This window comes from Haliotis rubra, unplaced genomic scaffold (assembly GCF_003918875.1).
Source record: "Haliotis rubra isolate DU_JTF1 unplaced genomic scaffold, ASM391887v1 Scf1215, whole genome shotgun sequence".
Classification (NCBI taxonomy): domain Eukaryota; kingdom Metazoa; phylum Mollusca; class Gastropoda; order Lepetellida; family Haliotidae; genus Haliotis; species Haliotis rubra.
In genome coordinates, this window is record NW_025765132.1 from 85,298 (window position 1) to 106,183 (window position 20,886).

At 38.6% G+C, this 20,886-nt stretch overlaps 1 protein-coding gene across 1 annotated transcript in view; it reads right to left on the reverse strand.

Annotated features, from left to right (window-relative positions):
- Positions 1-19,004, reverse strand: part of LOC124265690 (DNA-directed RNA polymerases I, II, and III subunit RPABC3-like) — a 53,078-nt gene extending 34,074 nt beyond the window's left edge. Inside the window, exons 1-3 of the mRNA XM_046700492.1 lie at positions 18,874-19,004; positions 7,330-7,413; positions 6,253-6,427 (exon numbers count right to left, since the gene is read on the reverse strand). Coding sequence (XP_046556448.1) covers positions 6,253-6,427; positions 7,330-7,413; positions 18,874-18,946 — 332 coding nt within the window. The 5' untranslated portion in view covers positions 18,947-19,004. The remainder of the gene's footprint in view (positions 1-6,252; positions 6,428-7,329; positions 7,414-18,873) is intronic.
- Between the last annotated feature and the right edge of the window lie 1,882 nt (positions 19,005-20,886).

Consider the following 20,886-nt stretch of genomic DNA (forward strand, 5'->3'; position numbering starts at 1 on the left):
ATATACACCACTATATGTACCAGAGACTGATATATACCACTATATGTACTAGAGACTGATATACCACTATATGTACTAGAGACTGATATACACCACTATATGTACTAGAGACTGATATACACCACTATATGTACTATGTACTAGAGACTGATATACACCACTATATGTACTAGAGACTGATATACACCACTATATGTACTGGAGAGACTGATATACACCACTATATGTACTGGAGATTGATATACACCACTATATGTACTGGAGACTGATATACACCACTATATGTACTGGAGACTGATATACACCACTATATGTACTGGAGACTGATATACACCACTATATGTACTAGAGACTGATATACACCACTATATGTACTAGAGACTGATATACACCACTATATGTACTGGAGACTGATATACACCACTATATGTACTAGAGACTGATATACACCACTATATGTACTAGAGACTGATATACACCACTATATGTACTAGAGACTGATATACACCACTATATGTACTAGAGACTGATATATACCACTATATGTACCAGAGACTGATATACACCACTATATGTACTGGAGACTGATATACACCACTATATGTACTAGAGACTGATATACACCACTATATGTACTAGAGACTGATATACACCACTATATGTACTAGAGACTGATATACACCACTATATGTACCAGAGACTGATATACACCACTATATGTACTAGAGACTGATATACACCACTATATGTACTAGAGACTGATATACACCACTATATGTACTGGAGACTGATATACACCACTATATGTACTAGAGACTGATATACACCACTATATGTACTGGAGACTGATATACACCACTATATGTACTAGAGACTGATATACACCACTATATGTACTAGAGACTGATATACACCATATATGTACTAGAGACTGATATACACCACTATATGTACTGGAGACTGATATACACCACTATATGTACTAGAGATTGATATACATCACTATATGTACTGGAGACTGATATACACCACTATATGTACTGGAGACTGATATACACCACTATATGTACTGGAGACTGATATATACCACTGTATGTACTGGAGTCTGATATACACCACTATATGTACTGGAGATTGATATATACCACTGTATGTACTGGAGACTGATATACACCACTATATGTACTAGAGATTGATATACATCACCATATGTACTGGAGATTGATATACACCACTATATGTACTGGAGATTGATATATACCACTGTATGTACTAGAGACTGATATACAGCACTATATGTACTAGAGACGGATATACATCACTATATGTACTGGAGACTGATATACACCACTATATGTACTGGAGATTGATATACACCACTATATGTACTAGAGACTGATATACACCACTATATGTACTAGAGACTGATATACACCATTATATGTACTAGAGACTGATATATACCACTATATGTACTAGAGGCTGATATACACCACTATATGTACTAGAGACTGATATACACCACTATATGTACTGGAGACTGATATATACCACTGTATGTACTAGAGGCTGATATACACCACTATATGTACTGGAGACTGATATACACCACTATATGTACTGGAGACTGATATATACCACTGTATGTACTAGAGACTGATATACACCACTATATGTACTGGAGACTGATATACACCACTATATGTACTAGAGATTGATATACACCATTATATGTACTAGAGACTGATATATACCACTGTATGTACTAGAGACTGATATACACCACTATATGTACTGGAGACTGATATACACCACTATATGTACTGGAGACTGATATACACCACACTATATGTACTAGAGACTGATATACACCACTATATGTACTACTGATATACACCACTATATGTACTGGAGAGATTGATATACACCACCACTATATGTACTAGAGACTGATATACACCACTATATGTACTAGAGACTGATATACACCACTATATGTACTAGAGACTGATATACACCACTATATGTACTAGAGACTGATATATACCACTATATGTACTAGAGACTGATATACACCACTATATGTACTAGAGACTGATATATACCACTATATGTACTAGAGACTGATATACACCGCTATATGTACTAGATATTGATATACATCACTATATGTACTAGATATTGATATACACCGCTATATGTACTAGAGACTGATATATACCACTATATGTACTAGAGACTGATATACACCGCTATATGTACTAGATATTGATATACACCGCTATATGTACTAGAGACTGATATACACCACTATATGTACTAGAGACTGATATACACCACTATATGTACTAGAGACTGATATACACCGCTATATGTACTAGATATTGATATACACCACTATATGTACTAGAGACTGATATACACCACTATATGTACTAGAGATTGATATACACCACTATATGTACCAGAGACTGATATACACCACTATATGTACTGGAGACTGATATACACCACTATATGTACTAGAGACTGATATACACCACTATATGTACTAGAGACTGATATACACCACTAAATGCATTAGAGACTGATATACACCACTATAGGTACTGGAGATTATTCAGAGAGACGGATGCTGGACAGTGAAGAAGGAAGGACTGGAAGTGCCACCTACTTGAGTTGTCCCTCGCCTCCCCTCTCCGCGTCCTCCAGGTATGCAAGCACCGGAACATCTCAATATTGCACTAGTTTCTCTGCCACTTTCAGCATGTTGTCTGTCAGGTCGGAGGTTACAGGTAGGAGGTTAAAGGTGAGAACTGGTGTCCACAGCAGGGCTGGGTTGTGTGGTGGGGCTCGTGCTGTCTGTGTGGCCATGATGTTGACACACACAGTCAGGGGAAGGCAGTGGGGGAGGGAGGTGGGGGGGTTGTCAGGGCAGGGGGCAGGGGCCATGGTCTGTGTGCCAGGCTGAGTCCCTCTCGGTAAACAAAACACACAGCCTCACTTTCTCATTGCGTGCCATGCATCGGAAGGTTCATGCAGAAGATGGGTGCCTGTATACAACAGGGTGGTGGTATATACAGGTGCCTGTATACAACAGGGTGGTGACGTATACAGCTGCCTGTATACAGCAGGGTGGTGGTATATACAGGTGCCTGCATACAACAGGGTGGTGGTATTTACAGGAGCCTGTATACAACAGGGTGGTGGTATATACAGGAGCCTGTATACAACAGAGTGGTGGTATTTACAGGAACCTGTATTAAACAGGGTGGTGGTATATACAGGAGCCTGTATACAACAGAGTGGTGGTATTTACAGGTACCTGTATTAAACAGGGTGGTGGTATATACAGGAGCCTGTATACAACAGGGTGGTGGTATATACAGTTGCCTGTATACAACATAGTGGTGATATATACAGGTGCCTGTATACAACAGGGTGATGGTAGAACAGGTGGTTTTATATATAGGTGCCTTCAAAACAACAGACTTGTGGCACCAAAGCCCCCTATAAGGTATGGCTATTAGCAGGTGTCTAAATACAACAGGTTGTTACTGTCAATGTGTGCCCCAATACAACAGTGTGTTGCTATCAACAGGTGCCCCAATACAGCAGTGTATTGCTATCAACAGCTGTCCTTATTCAACAGGGTGCTGCTATCAACAGGTTCCGAAATACAACAGAGTTTTGCTATCAACAGGTGCCCAAATATAACAATGTTCTGCTATAAAAAGGTGCCCTCAAACACCACGGTTCTGCTATCAACAGGTGCCCTAATACAACAGGATTCTGCTATAAAAGGGTTCTGCTATCTCACAGTGAATAAACTCACATATAAACCTCATATTTCCAGTTATTCAGTCCGGGCTGCACGTTCTCCCCAAGGCCTGTAATTCATTCTACCCAGGCATTCACATGTACATTCTCCCTTGTACAGGTAGCCCAACGTGTCCCCACATGACTCTCGGCTTACTGTGGGTGTGGCCCGACTTGCATTCAGACACCCCTCCAAGTGGACTGACCTTGTGACACCCAGCACTGTGTCTGATGAACATGGAACAGTGCATTGTCGTACACTATGTTCACAGGAGGGCAAGTTGTAACATGCATACCTTGATGCATGTGGGAGGGTGTCACAATGCTCACTATCAATCAGTTAGTTCATCAATGCAGTCAGTCAGGGCACAATGCAAGGGAGATAACTCTGTGTGTATCTAGTCCAGCACAGTTTGTATCAATCAATCCTAACACAACTCTCAAATTTATAACACAGGCTACGATCATTGTAATTCCCAAGCTTACATCACAGACTATGATCACAAAATTATAAAACAGGGCATAAAATCAGGCGATATCACATAGGTCATTGTGTACTTGTAAGACAGGGCTATATCACACAGATCATTGTATGCTTGCAAATCAGGGCAATATATCACGTAGGTCATTGTATGCTTGTAAATCAGGGCAATACTGCACAGGTCTTTGTGGACTTGTAAATCAGGGCAATATATCACACAGGTCATTGTATGCTTGTAAATCAGAGCAATATATCATGCAGGTCATTGTATGCTTGTACACCAGGGCAATATATCACACAGGTCATTGTATGCTTGTAAATCAGGGTGATATCACGCAGGTCATTGTATGCTTGTAAATCTTGGCAATATATTACGTAGGTCATTGTATGCTTGTAAATCAGGGCAATATCATGCAGGACATTTTGGACTTGTAAATCAGGGCAATATATCACACAGGTCATTGTGGACTTGTACATCGGGGCAATATCACACATGTCATTGTGGACTTGTAAATCAGGGCATATATCACACAGGTCATTGTGGACTAGTAAATCAGGGCAATATATCACACAGGTCATTGTATGCTTGTAAATCATGGCAATATCACGTAGGTCATTGTATGCTTGTAAATCAGGGCAATATATCACACAGGTCATTGTATGCTTGTAAATCAGGCCAATATCATGCAGGTCATTATGGACTTGTACGTCAGGGCAATATATCACACAGGTCATTGTGGACTAGTAAATCAGGGCAATATATGACACAGGTCATGGTATGCTTGTAAGTCAGGGTGATATCATGAAGGTCATTGTATGCTTGTAAATAAGGCCAATATATCACACAGGTCATTGTATGCTTGTACATCAGGGCAATATATCATGCAGGTCATTGTATGCTTGTAAATCAGGGCTATATCACGCAGGTCATTGTGGACTTGTAAATCAGGGCAATATCACACAGGTCGATGTGGACTTGTAAATCAGGGCAATATATCACACAGGTCATTGTATGCTTGTAAATCAGGGCAATATATCACACAGGTCATTGTGGACTAGTAAATCAGGGCAATATATGACACAGGTCATGGTATGCTTGTAAGTCAGGGTGATATCATGAAGGTCATTGTATGCTTGTAAATAAGGCCAATATATCACACAGGTCATTGTATGCTTGTACATCAGGGCAATATATCATGCAGGTCATTGTATGCTTGTAAATCAGGGCAATATATCACACAGGTCATTGTGGACTAGTAAATCAGGGCAATATATGACACAGGTCATGGTATGCTTGTAAGTCAGGGTGATATCATGAAGGTCATTGTATGCTTGTAAATAAGGCCAATATATCACACAGGTCATTGTATGCTTGTAAATCAGGGCAATATATCACACAGGTCATTGTATGCTTGCAAATCAGGGCAATATATCACACAGGTCATTGTGGACTAGTAAATCAGGGCAATATATGACACAGGTCATGGTATGCTTGTAAGTCAGGGTGATATCATGAAGGTCATTGTATGCTTGTAAATAAGGCCAATATATCACACAGGTCATTGTATGCTTGTACATCAGGGCAATATATCATGCAGGTCATTGTATGCTTGTAAATCAGGGCTATATCACGCAGGTCATTGTGGACTTGTAAATCAGGGCAATATCACACAGGTCGATGTGGACTTGTAAATCAGGGCAATATATCACACAGGTCATTGTATGCTTGTAAATCAGGGCAATATATCACACAGGTCATGGTATGCCTGTAAATCATGGCAATATATAACACAGGTCATGGTATGCCTGTAAATCAGGGCAATATATCACACAGGTCATTGTATGCCTGTAAATCATGGCAATATATCACACAGGTCATTGTATGCTATAATGCAACAGCACCCAGCTGACAGGTGAAGGAACCATGGCAACAAGAGCAATGTAGCACTTACAGTCTGGAGGAGTCCATGCCACCGTCATCCCCCTCGATTCTGTAGACTTTGCCAAACATGACGTACTCGAACTGGTCAGTACGTGATGGACCCTGCTGTGTGGGGTTGTACTCTCCATCTTCTGGGTAGCCGTCCTCCCGGAGCGTTGTGGCGATCACCAGGCGAAACTTGTCACCTGAGGAAGACACATAACAAGTCATTATTCATGAAATAAACAGTCACATGACAAGAATCAGTCACCTGGGAAAATGACAAACTACAAGAATCCGTAACCTAGGAGTGAGTGAGTGAGTTTAATTTTACACCTCACTCTGCAATATTTTAGCTATATGGCGGTAGTCTGTAAATAATCGAGTCTGGGCCAGACAATCCAGTGATCAACATGAGAATCGATCTACGCAATTGGGATACGATGACATGTGTCAACAAAGCCAGCAAGCCCGACCACCCGTTCCCAGGTAACCCAACATTTATCAGTATCCTAGGAAACACAACATAGCATCAGTCAGTAAGCTGGCAGTGTGTGTGATGGTTCTGAGACTGCGTTCAGCTACATAGCATCAGTCAGTAAGCTGGCAGTGTGTGTGATGGTTCTGAGACTGCGTTCAGCTACATAGCATCAGTCAGTAAGCTGGCAGTGTGTGTGATGGTTCTGAGACTGCGTTCAGCTACATAGCATCAGTCAGTAAGCTGGCAGTGTGTGTGATGGTTCTGAGACTGCGTTCAGCTACATAGCATCAGTCAGTAAGCTGGCAGTGTGTGTGATGGTTCTGAGACTGCGTTCAGCTACATACAGTAAGCTGGCAGTGTGTGTGATGGTCCTGAGACTGCGTTCAGCTACATAGCATCAGTCAGTAAGCTGGCAGTGTGTGTGATGGTTCTGAGACTGCGTTCAGCTACATAGCATCAGTCAGTAAGCTGGCAGTGTGTGTGATGGTTCTGAGACTGCGTTCAGCTACAAACTGGTACACCAAGGACCCACACGAGATGTCACCCGAGATTCACTCTAACATGGGCAGGGCTCACTCACTCATTCGCAGATAACCCAACTCTGATACAATACACAGTGGTACTCACCTAGTTCCATGGGGTAGACCTGAGTGTTCACATCCAGAATCAGGTCCATCTTGAAAGACTCACTCTCACAGAACAGCCGAGACACTGAAAAATGATGTGTTACTATGGTTACACAGCTACAAAGAAGCGATATGTAGTGAGAAGATACCCACTGAAACCCGTGTGGCATCAGCTTATTGTTACTCCAGTCAACTTGCATAAACCAGCACAGTCTTCAGACCATCAAAACACCAGCCCGTCCATCTCAGCGCTGGAACCTCACTTTCTTTGACCAAAACATTTTGCCTGCACTGGACAGACGACTGACTTGACTAAGTGACTGTTCAACTCTGCTTGAGTCCATCGAGTACTATGTAGTGTGATATAAGGGATATATCATGTGACTGTAGTGTGATATAAGGGATATATCATGTAACTGTTGTGTGATATAAGGGACATATCATGTAACTGTTGTGTGATATTAGGGATATATCATGTGACTGTTGTGTGATATATATGGGATATATGCTGTGACCGTTGTGTGATATATACAGGATATATCAAGTGACTGTTGTGGGATATATATGGGATATATCATGCGACTTGTGTGATATATACAGATAGATCATGTGACTGTTGTGTGAAATAAGGGATATATCATGTGACTGTTGTGTGATATAAATGGATAGATCAAGTGAATGTTGTGTGATACATACAGGATATATCATGTGACTTGTGTGATATATATGGGATATATTATGTTACTGTTGTGTGATATATTATGTTACTGTTGTGTGACATACGGGATATATCATGTGACTTGTGTGATATATATGGGATATATCATGTGACTGTTGTGTGATATAAACGGATACATGATGTGAATGTTGTGATACATACGGGACATATAATGTGACTTGTGTTACATATACGGGATATATCATGTGGCAGTTGTGCGATATATACGGGATAGATCATGTGAATGTTGTGTGATATATATGGGATATATGCTGTGAATGTTGTGTGATATATACAGGATATATGTGACTGCTGTGTGATATATAGGGCATATATCATGTGAATGTTATGTGATATATACGGGATATGTCATGTGACTCTTGTGTGACATACGGGATATATAATGTGACTTGTGTGTAGATATGGGATTTATCATCCGACTGTTGTGTGATATATACGGCATATATCATATGACTGTTGTGTGATATATACGGGATATATCATGTGACTGATATATATGGGAGAATCTAACCCGGGCCTTTGGAGTGACACCCCCCTTCCCTCCTTCCGAACCTGGAACCAACCACAGGCAAACTGTAGCGCAACAGAGAGAAAAATTACCAGTCTTTCTCTTTGTACAGGGTTATGCTCTCCGATTTCCAACCTCACATCTAATAATTACTGACGTAAAATATATTTAATTCAACATTTTAAGCGACATTCCCGGCACATCAAACCGTTCTTCACCTCCATTACCCTGCCAGCTTCCAGTTCAATGGAGTGAAGGAACAAGATTACGCAGAAATTAAAAAGAAATATCATATTGCCTAATTTTACCATTAAACCTTTGGAGATTATTTTTCTTGCCTGTCGTTATTTTTATAATTTTTGTAACATTAATTCTTAAAAAATACTTCTGCCGTAGCGGGTGAATGAAAGCAAGGGAGGAAACTCCACAAGTATTCCATATGGCGGACATGTGATTCAACATGTATGTTTAAATCTAACTCCCCTGTTCCTTCATTCTGTTACACCAGAATTAATGTTACAATCTTTTTTATCTATTTTATGAATAACATTCAAAATTTCAATCAACATTGCTTACAATAAATTTAGCGAAATCGTCTGTGAAGTTATTGGCAGTCTAACTCATTACGAACAAACACAATCAGATTAACACGACCTTGAAACAAACGTGAGTTGACAGAGAATGGATACATCAATCACAAATGATATACTCTGACTTGTAGAAAGTAATATTTGTTGCAGTCGAACCATTACATGTAAACATAACATTTTGGTGATCACGAGCCTGTGACCCTCATGGGTGACTTGTCAAATATTTCGACACGTGAAGATCCGGGGTAGAATTGATCTTCAGTAACCCGAGCTTGTCATAAGAGGTACCTAACAGACTCACTGACTTGGTTGACACGTCATTGTATCACAATTGTGTAGAATGACGCTCATGCTGTTTGTCACTGGATTGTCTGGTCCAGATTTGATTATTTACAGACTGCCACCATATGGTTTAAATATTGCCGAGTGCAGCGTAAAACTAAATTCAATCAATCGCTCACTCAATGTCAAATATTTCCATCTGTAAAGAATAGGGGTGTTGTGACTTGCTCGTGTATTCGGTGAATTGTATCCCTATATGAAATCAATTCATTACTAGGGTTGGGTATTGCCAGAATGTTCATATTGCGATATATTGCGATATGTGTTGGCGTATTACAATATGCATTGCGATATATTGCGATATGTGTTGGCGTATTACAATATGCATTGCGATATGTGTTGGCGTATTACAATATGCATTGCGATATATTGCGATATGTGTTGGCGTATTACAATATGCATTGCGATATATTGCGATATGTGTTGGCGTATTACAATATGCATTGTGATATATTACGATATGTGTTGGCGTATTACAATATGCATTGCGATATATTGCGATATGTGTTGGCGTATTACAATATGCATTGCGATATATTGCGATATGTGTTGGCGTATTACAATATGCATTGCGATATATGTTGGCGTATTACAATATGCATTGCGATATATGTTGGCGTATTACAATATGCATTGCGATATATTGCGATATCTGTTGGCGTATTACAATATGCATTATTGCGATATGTGTTGGCGTATTACAATATGCATTGCGATATGTGTTGGCGTATTACAATATGCATTGCGATATATTGCGATATCTGTTGGCGTATTACAATATGCATTGCGATATGTGTTGGCGTATTACAATATGCATTGCGATATATTGCGATATGTGTTGGCGTATTACAATATGCATTGCGATATGTGTTGGCGTATTACAATATGCATTGCGATATATTGCGATATGTGTTGGCGCATTACAATATGTATTGCGATATATTGCGATATGTGTTGGCGTATTACAATATGCATTGCGATATATTGCGATATGTGTTGGCGTATTACAATATGCATTGCGATATGTGTTGGCGTATTACAATATGCATTGCGATATATTGCGATATGTGTTGGCGTATTACAATATGCATTGCGATATATTGCGATATGTGTTGGCGTATTACAATATGCATTGTGATATATTGCGATATGTGTTGGCGTATTACAATATGCATTGCGATATATTGCGATATGTGTTGGCGTATTACAATATGCATTGCGATATATCGTAAAAGCTCTTTCAACACCCATCAACCAGAGACTTTTAATACCACGACACCGAGTTCCCAGACTCTGAGATCATAGATGAAGCCTGTGTTTATCAAGGATAATATCAGCTTGTAAAACATTATTGCTACTACATGCCATGCACCATTCCATATTTATGAATATTGTACCATATTATTCAAACAATACAACTACAATTTAGATAAGTTATTTTTTAATGACACTGTAAGCTTACACATTCATAAAGTCCAGGTCAACCATGAATTAAAGGAAGAAAAAAATTCGGTGATTTTTTCCATTTGTAACATGTCATAATATCCCCTTACCTTTTTCTTTTATATTTTCATTTTTACGTAATCTGAAAACTATTATAAAAAAGGTTTCTGAAATATTATGTATGGTGGTCTATCTCCCGATAACAGTGGCTTTCCGCTCGGTAACATGACACTTAACCGGAAAATACCTCCATTTTCGAAGGTTTTATGAATAACAGGAGATTTTCGCAGTTGTAAGAAGCAATTTTATTTGATAAATATGGGTTTCCAATGATGCCTTTTCGCCCACAGTGTGCTATAAGGACATTGATTGGTCAGAATCATAGTTTGCTATAAGGACCTTGATTGGTCAGAATCATAGTTTGCTATAAGGACCTTGATTGGTCAGAATCATAGTTTGCTATAAGGACCTTGATTGGTCAGAATCATAGTGTGCTATAAGGACCTTGATTGGTCAGAATCATAGTGTGCTATAAGGACCTTGATTGGTCAGAATCATAGTTTGCTATAAGGACCTTGATTGGTCAGAACCATGTGCATGACCTAAGGCAGCCAAACAAATTACAGCAAAGGATACCATCCTCGTAAACGAAAACGTTTAGATATAGACTCAAGTTTTGGGTAAAACCGTGCTATTCTGAACGTGTCACGCACAACATCATAACTATACGTACATTATAGAACTTAGTGGACGTAACATGCTAGGCTATGACCTGGGACAAAAATGCTTCCAGCATATATTTTAGCATTAAACATCGTTTGAGGTGACGAGGCCGAGATGTCACTTGACTTACTTTGCCCACTTTTATGAGTCCTGTTGTTGTATCATTCTTTAGTTTATTCAATGTGTTTAAATGTTTCCTAGAAACATTGTTACTTTGATGTGGACCCGTTGCCAAAGCATGAACCCGAGAATGTTATTTCCAATAACATAAAATATAATAGTTTATAATTCTAATGCTGTCGATAATATATTGTCATTTGAAATGTTTCTAGACATTGTGAAAAGTGATACATGTAATAACTGAATCATATGTTAGGCAGGTTCCTAAAATTATATATGCACCTACTGCCAGGCTGGTTTACCGGCCTTTCAGTGTTTGGGGACTCGTGTTTTCCGGCCAGTGGTGTTGAATTGGTTAACTAAGGTAATGAAATTACCGTTTTCCTTTCTTTACTTTTGAAACAATGCCACTAGACACTGTCAGGACTCAGATGTTATTGACAAATAAACATTCTCAAAACTATGAATGTATAATATCAAGGAAATACAAATGTTATTAGTATTTTTACTACATCACGAAAATTACTGATCATGGTTGCTGAAATTACTGATCTTATCGGCTGAACCGGTTCGCGAAAAGTGTACCGCAATATATCGTAATGCGAAGATGGAATCGCAATATACCGGTTAACCGGTATTATCGCCCACCCCTATTCATTACTGGTGATCACAAGAATCGAATATACATGATGTTTTTAGAAAGGAGTGTTTTTGATTGAGTTTGGGTGTTACTTACCAAAACGACACAAAATGCAAAATGAAATATATTAGCCATGCAGGATAATAGGTAACATAAAAATTGACAGAAATGTAGTCACTGTTCATTTTCGTAATAAATGACCACTGTCAGCACAATGAAAACATGTCAAATATACGCCTTGTTGTTTCACTGACCACTACACCAGCTGCTCAGTGACCGCCTGCGTGGTGCAGTGGTTAGAGAGCGCTCCGCCGAGAGCGGAAGGTCACGGGTTCGATCCCCAACCGCATCATACCAAAGAAGTTAAAATATGGTACTTGTTGGTCCCTGCCTGGCGCTCGGCATTAATGGGTACAACAAGGACTGGTCGGCTCGGAGTCAGTATAATGTGTCTGAGTGGGGTATTCATGCTTCACTGCGGAATGGTATCTCAGTGGGCTAGCACTATAAAACCAGCTTCAGTCTGGGCTAGTACAAGCAGCCGCACATACACATACACACGCATGCACGTCGTCATATGAGTGAAATATTCTCAAGCACGACGTTAAACCCAATTTCACCTCACCTCACCAGCTGCTCAGTATTCGTGATATTCGCCTTATGTTGGATCCGTTGCAGAACTGGCAAACAATAACCAACCTTAGTGAACCAAGGAGTAAAACACCAGACTATTCTGAATAAATTCATTAAACTAAAACACTATTGTGGTACTATACTGCTGATCAGGTAATAGCTTCATAATAGCTTCTCGACTATTGCAAGTTAAGTTCCATTAGATGTATTTTCCTGGTATGTTTTAACCAAATCACCAGTAGATCTGGGGAAACCTGTCACAGCTGATTGTTCGGGTAATCTTAATCTCCACATATGATACAATGCCTAGTAGAATAGGAGAAATAATTTAAATGGTAAATCATTATATGTGGTGATGTTTTATCTCAATTTTATTGACCAAGTTGAGAAATGGTTTGTCAATGCTTGCCCATATCTGAATTCACTGAAGGGCAAGTGAGTGAGTGAGTGAGTGAGTGAGTGAGTGAGTGAGTGAGTGAGTATAGTTTTGCGCCACTTATAGCAATATCCCAGCAATATCACGGCGGGGGACGCAAGAAATCGGCTTCACACATTGACCCCACGTGGAGAATCGAACCCAGGTGTTCGGCTCACTGAAGGGATCCTGGGTAGAATGTAACTCTGTAGGTTTACGTAGAAATACTTTACCCATCTCGTTTACCCAGAGATGCCAACACTTCAGGATCAAAATTAGAACTTTGACCATAAAGTTGGTAGTCAACTAAATATATAAAATCAGGATGAATTCTGAGAAGATAATATGACACTAATCAAGAGTGAAGCTTTAATTTCACATACCTCCAACAGCAGATTTCCAAATTATCAGCATTATATTTCTTCTTGTCATCTCTCTTTGGCGATAACGTATTTAATCGACGAAAATAAATGTTTTTGTCTTTATATCTGAATTTTAATGAATTTTTCTTCAAAATTCATAGAATTTCTAGTGCAATCGTATTGGCGTATTTTGGGGCTAAAATTCGTAGTGACTTTGATTAAAATTGTAGAGGTTGGCATCTCTGCATACCAAACCATAAGATGAAGGAATTCTTTTACTAGTTTTAGAGATTGCATGTATTTCTGATGTCATCAGCAAAATATAAGCATGATTAAACTTCCATAAATATGAACTTTATTTATAAGGACCTGTATCATGCCGTATATGATAAACATGTGTTTTAAAGGGGAAGTGTACACGAAAATTAACCTTTTTGTTTCCCACTTTTTCATCGTAAGAAATGTTTGTCAAGTTGTTTTATAGCCAAAACAACACAGATATCAGAAGTAACTAATTTATTTTTTGCGTTATACCAATTCAAAGTTTCCACATTAACCGAATGTTCTATGTCCACAATGAACACACCATGGCTTATGTCCCTTGGAAATGACGTCAATGGTGCCCATATGATAAACGAACGACGTCGTTAGACCTTATTAGAACCATTTCACGTGGTGCAGGTATAGGTGTGGTTCTTGTGTCTCGATGCGCAGGCAACTGTTTTAATCCACCTGTTGCCTGGCCGTCAGCTGGCTATGTGGTTGGTTCCACACTAGCTGTTACATTTTACAAAAAGTGTTACCACTTAACCAAATTGTATAACATTCAACCTGAGTCGGTGGTCTTTCCAATCAACTTCTTTCACCAAAACTCGAACGTACATCTGCACTACATCTAGCGTGCCATCGGTGAATGAGAAGGCATTCTACGTTTGGTACATTCCTACATTTAAATCGTACAATATATGTCCGTCCTCTTCAACCTTCACATTGATGCTGAAACCATATCCAAAAACATCACAAAGATAGGCACGCCATTTTGAGAAAGTCGCTTCCCGATAGTGATGTCATACATACGTCAACATTGTTATACATATTTGATATTTCCATTGAGGTGAGGTTATGAATGAAAATACACACGATCATTTCTATCTTGCTGCTTACATGGTCAGTTCTAATGCTTCTTTCGTATTTTACATCCATGTTTTTGCGTGATTAATGTCAGAATTTACATCTTTTGGCTTTGGGACTAGACAGGAGACCAGTTTAAATCAGCTGGCACCAATTACGTCATAATCAAAGGGCAGTAACTCTGGCCTGTTTAGCTCGGCAAACTGAGGCCTCATAATGGCATAACATTTCAGCACTTATAGTGCGGGTTATACACTCATTGTAAGAAAAATTAGTGTATATTTTCAAACACTGATATTAAGTAATTAAAAAATTCCATTTTGGTTCACATAAGAAAGAACATGACTTTTTCGTGTACACTTCCCCTTTAAGGGTGTTGGTTGTTGTTTTCAATGTGCCATTTCAGTAATGTGCCTTCAGTAAGTATATGGTGCAAGGTCGCCGTACAAAATGATCTTTAGACTGTTGTCAGTTGGTTACAGTTTTTATTGTGTGACTCTTGTCTGTGATACAGTACAACTGAGGGTTTTTTTGTTTTACGCCGCTTTTAGCAATATTCCAGCAACATCACGGCGGGGGACACCAGAAATGGGCTTCACATTGTACCCATGTGGGGATTCGAACCCGGGTCTTCGGCGTGACGAGCCAACACTTTAACCACTAGGCTACCCCACCGCCCCTGATACAGTACGAGGGGGTAACAAAAAGTTCCAATCATCAATAAGAAGTTACTGAGCAATCAGGATACAATTTTTACTGTAACATCAGTGATCCTTATCTAGTTAATGGACCAAGAACTATCTACTTCACTACATTCAGTCTTGTGCGAGTTGATCATACACACCAGTACCCCCAAGTATGGGGAAGATTGAGGCGCAGTGTAACTAAGTTCTTGCACTGCACGACAAATTCACGATGAGATGAAATCTGTTGATGGTGATGACAGCCCATCCTATGACACTGTTGTGAGATGGAAAAGGAATTTCCAAATCAGTCAAATGTCCCTCACAGATGAGCCAAGAAGTGGACACCCCTCACTTGTTGGTTACAGTCTTTGTTCTGTGACTCTTGTCTGTGGCTGTCAGTTTTTGCTACAGTATAGATTTTGCAAGTACTATTTGTTTGTTACAGCATCTATCATTTGACTATCAACAGTTGGTTATGGTATATATCGTGATAGTTGCATGTTGGCTGCAGTGTATATCATTTAATAGTTGCATGTTGGTTGCAGTATATATCATTTAATAGTTGCATGTTGGTTGCAGTATATATCATTTAATAGTTGTATGTTGGTTGTAGTATATATCATTTAATAGTTGTATGTTGGTTGTAGTATATATCATTTAATAGTTGCATGTTGGTTGCAGTATATATTATTAGATAATTGCATGTTGGTTGTGGTATATATTATTTAATAGTTGCATGTTGGTTGCAGTATATATCATTTAATAGTTGCATGTTGGTTGCAGTATATATTATTAGATAATTGCATGTTGGTTGTGGTATATATCATTTAATAGTTGCATGTTGGTTGCAGTATATATTATTAGATAATTGCATGTTGGTTGTGGTATATATTATTAGATAATTGCATGTTGGTTGTGGTATATATTATTTAATAGTTGCATGTTGGTTGCAGTATATATCATTTAATAGTTGCATGTTGGTTGCAGTATATATTATTAGATAATTGCATGTTGGTTGTGGTATATATCATTTAATAGTTGCATGTTGGTTGCAGTATATATTATTTGATAGTTGCATGTTGGTTGCAGTATATATCATTTAATAGTTGCATGTTGGTTATATCATTTGATATTATTAGATAATTGCATGTTGGTTGTGGTATATATTATTAGTTGCAGTGTATATCATTTGATTGTTGCATGTTGGTTGCAGTGTATATCATTTAATAGTTGCATGTTGGTTGCAGTATATATTATTAGATAATTGCATGTTGGTTGTGGTATATATTATTTGATAGTTGTATGTTGGTTGCAGTGTATATCATTTAATAGTTGCATGTTGGTTGCAGCATATATTATTTGATAGTTGCATGTTGGTTGCAGTATATATTATTTGATAGTTGTATGTTGGTTGTGGTATAAAATTTGATAGTTGCAAGTTGGTCGCAGTATATCATGTAACATGAGCTTGTGAAGTATATCACATGTGTTGCACCCTTGGATTCAGTATTTCATGTAGCCACAGTATACCAAGCCATGTATGTTATTTACCTGCAATATATATCAAGTGACATAAATTCCTTATTCGCCTGCTAGCGGCAGTATATCATGTGACATTTGTCCCACCAGAACTAAGGTCAGCGTGTCAGCTGATCGCTCAGTAGACAGTCATTGACTCGGTCACTGTTGTCGTGTGCACCCTAGCAACCACCCAGTCGTGATCTAACCTGCACCCTTTAGTACAACCTAGTCGGACCTGGATTCCATCACCAACAACTCACCACTTATAGTGATTAACCAATACAAAATAAAACACTGATCTTGCAAATATAAGAACATTTTCATGATTTTGAAAAAAAATGTTCTATTCCTAAATCTCTGTAGGTTGGCAGTTGGTCAATTTGAACTGTCTTTGCATTACCCCACCACTCTGCCAACATAGTAGGAGACCTGCCTTACTATTCCTACCCCCAACTCATCATAAAACACACGACACAAGGGCACAAAACCCAACAGCGGAGTGGAGGAGTGCAGCAGTCTGAACATGAACCAGAAAGCTTAGGAGTTAGCAATAACAGCTGAATCAGATAAGAATAGATATTTATCTGTGAGTAGCCTGACCTGAACTTCGTAAAGCATGTCCTGTCTTGCAAGATGATTTTCTATTCAACAGTTTTGTGTCTTTTTGAAACCACATAATTGAACTGAGGTTTAAGATCCTCAATATGAACTCATAAAAATTTGTGATGGTTTAAATGAATCAATAATGAAACAGACACAACACACAATGACATGTTAGCAACAGGGTCTGCACAATATCAGCTCTGATGCTGTCCTAGAAGTTACTCTGTTCCTACATCATGTACATCAGTTCTCACGACTTTTCTGTTTGTGTGTCATTAATTATGAATCACATAGCAAAAAAAGCTGAGTCAGAATTTTTCATTATTTGATATCAAAGTTTCTGCAAATCAGCAAAAAAAAGTTCATGCCTCAGCTACTATTGACTCCACATTTTCATTAATAGCAAAAGTATATTTCAGGCAGAAATGCATAAGTAGTTTAATAAATAAGAATGTGAAGATAAGGTACATGCCCTTACATGTCCTAAGTATCGTATGTACAAAAAAGTCACTGAATTTAAACGAATATAGACAGCTCACCATTCAATATTCCTAGCCGACGCCTGCTCCCTCCCTGGGAACATCCCCTAGGGTGGAGATCGTTGTCCCGGGGGTGGCTGTCCACATATGTGGACTTGGTGCGGTAAAAGTGGGAGAGAACATCGCCGGGACAGACCGCGCTTGGTGCAGGGCTGGCGTGCTTTCAGCAATGTTTGACAGATCGTCCAATGTTCACGATTTCTGGTGACATGTCATAACATGCTATCGGGTGCCGGGTACGATCGCAGCCGACCACGCAAGGCGGGGTCGATCATAAATAAAAATCACCATAGCAACATGTCGCATTTAAACAGTCACAATACAATTTCTTTAAAAACGGCATTAACATCAACCGTCATCATTTTGGCTGCGGTCCAAAACAAAATACTGCGCATCACACAAAATCACATGTCCGGCCATGCTCGGAGCCGGTGCTATCCGAGGGCGAGGTGACCTGGTCTGTTTATGGTGACAGCTGCCTCAGTGCCATCATTAAATGACGGGCGGTTACATACTTTAAACATAGGCCACGGAACAAAGTTTCACTCACCTCTGTCAAATTTCTTGCCATCTGGATCAATATCTTTAACATCAAAAATATCCTCAAACAAAACACCCGCCATGTTTATTTCGCGGAGATAGCCTCTAAAGCCATGTTATGAATACTTCGCTGTCTGTTAGATTTGAAAAGATGTGATCTGTCATTGTATCAGAATAGATTACTTAATCATTTTCAGTATCTAGGTACGCTTTCATACAATCGTTCTTGGTGCTAAAGGAGGATATCTATGTTTATATTTATAAATAACAAGAGTATTGCATTTCACTTTTCAGCCCTAGAGCGAAAAGACTTATACAAGGGGCATAACTCTAAGCTATGTTGTAGAAACTTGGCTTTACATTAAAAAATCTCAGTGTTATTCTTTACACTAAAATTATAATCCATATACCTAATCTAAAAACGAACATATACATAGTTTTATTTTTTAAAGCAGATTTGGTTTCATTGCACAGTTATTATTACGAAGTAAAACGTACGGTTTTCAAATGATGCATGCCTCTTGTAATTACATCCAGAAATTATCTTCACATTAATTTTCGTTTATATGAGCTTATTCTTCACTGTGTATACATATACTTCTCGTGCAGCATCACGTACAAATCCCTACTTGTCACAAACCCAGATCACACAAAAATATGAAAATGAATAAAGAAAGCTCTTTCTCAATTATTTTTTTTCAGAAGTCTAGCTAGCACGTGTACCGATATCGATGCTCCCAGACATGTAAATCGACATCATTTAAAGAGTAAGTGTCAGTGGTGAATGCGGCTTCAGATACTGCAGTAATTAACCATGATATGGTCAAAGCGCGAACTGTTTAAATGCGCAATGTGCTTTCATACATAACGTAAAACGCTCATTCTCAAGAAAAGGGCGCATTTGTGTCGCCGCTCTCCATGTTGTCCTGTCTTTCTTGCAACATGTCACCACCCCTACTAAAGATTTAAACAGGCAATTTTCATTACTGACAACCCGGTAAAGAGACCGTAGTATTTTGCTATGATAGACGTTTTATTTGCCTGTCAAAGAAACTAAACAGGTAGTTAAATAACTTTACTGTGAAGTCTAAACTATCTGTCGCCAGTTTGTAATTTACGAAAATTCGTGTCAGCTTTCTTTAGTTTATAATGGATTTGGGACACTGTTTAAGATATGTACGAGTATGATACATTTCTTCTGAGGTAGATGCATGTGTAAGAGCTGTGAAAAACTGTCTGACGGATCCTAAAAGTTTGCACGTTACTATCCATTCCCTGTTTGAACTAGGTCTGTCAAACGCGTCTGGTTAGGGATGTTAAGTACGTGACTATTATAATATCAAAGTAAACAAAGTATACTTCTTTGATTGGTATTCTAGAAGTTGGGTAGATGAAGAATGAGGACTATTTTTATGGATATACAATACGATGTTGATATCGTGATGACACCATTAATGTTTGTAATTATCATGCAAGTTAGATTTGGATATACTTTGTTTACATGCATTTTGTTGAAAGAATGAGGACTAGTTTATGGATATACAACTTCTTTATTCTGTATAGGCGACGTTTCGACATAGATTCTGATGTGATTGTCAAGCAACTGATCGACAACGACATTAGAATCTATGTCGAAACGTCGCCTATACAGAATAAAGAAGTTGTATATGCATAAACCAGTCCTCATTCTTTCAACAAAATGCATGTATATCCAAATCTAACTTGCATGATAATTACAAACATTAATGGTGTCATCACGATATCAACATTTTGTGTTTAAACTATACCAAATTTGAACAGATATGCGGAAATTGTTTACAGAAAGAAATGTACGTTACTGAAATATACGATACCAGTACGTTCGGAACTTTTATTCCAACGTTGTCCAATACGACTTTAGCATACGTCACTGTTATACCAACCGCGTGCCATATAGCCATAAGGCGGCAGATCTATGAATGACAATCTGCAGTATTGCTAAAAATATGATCAAATAATGAGAGAAACTTTGGTACCAATATGT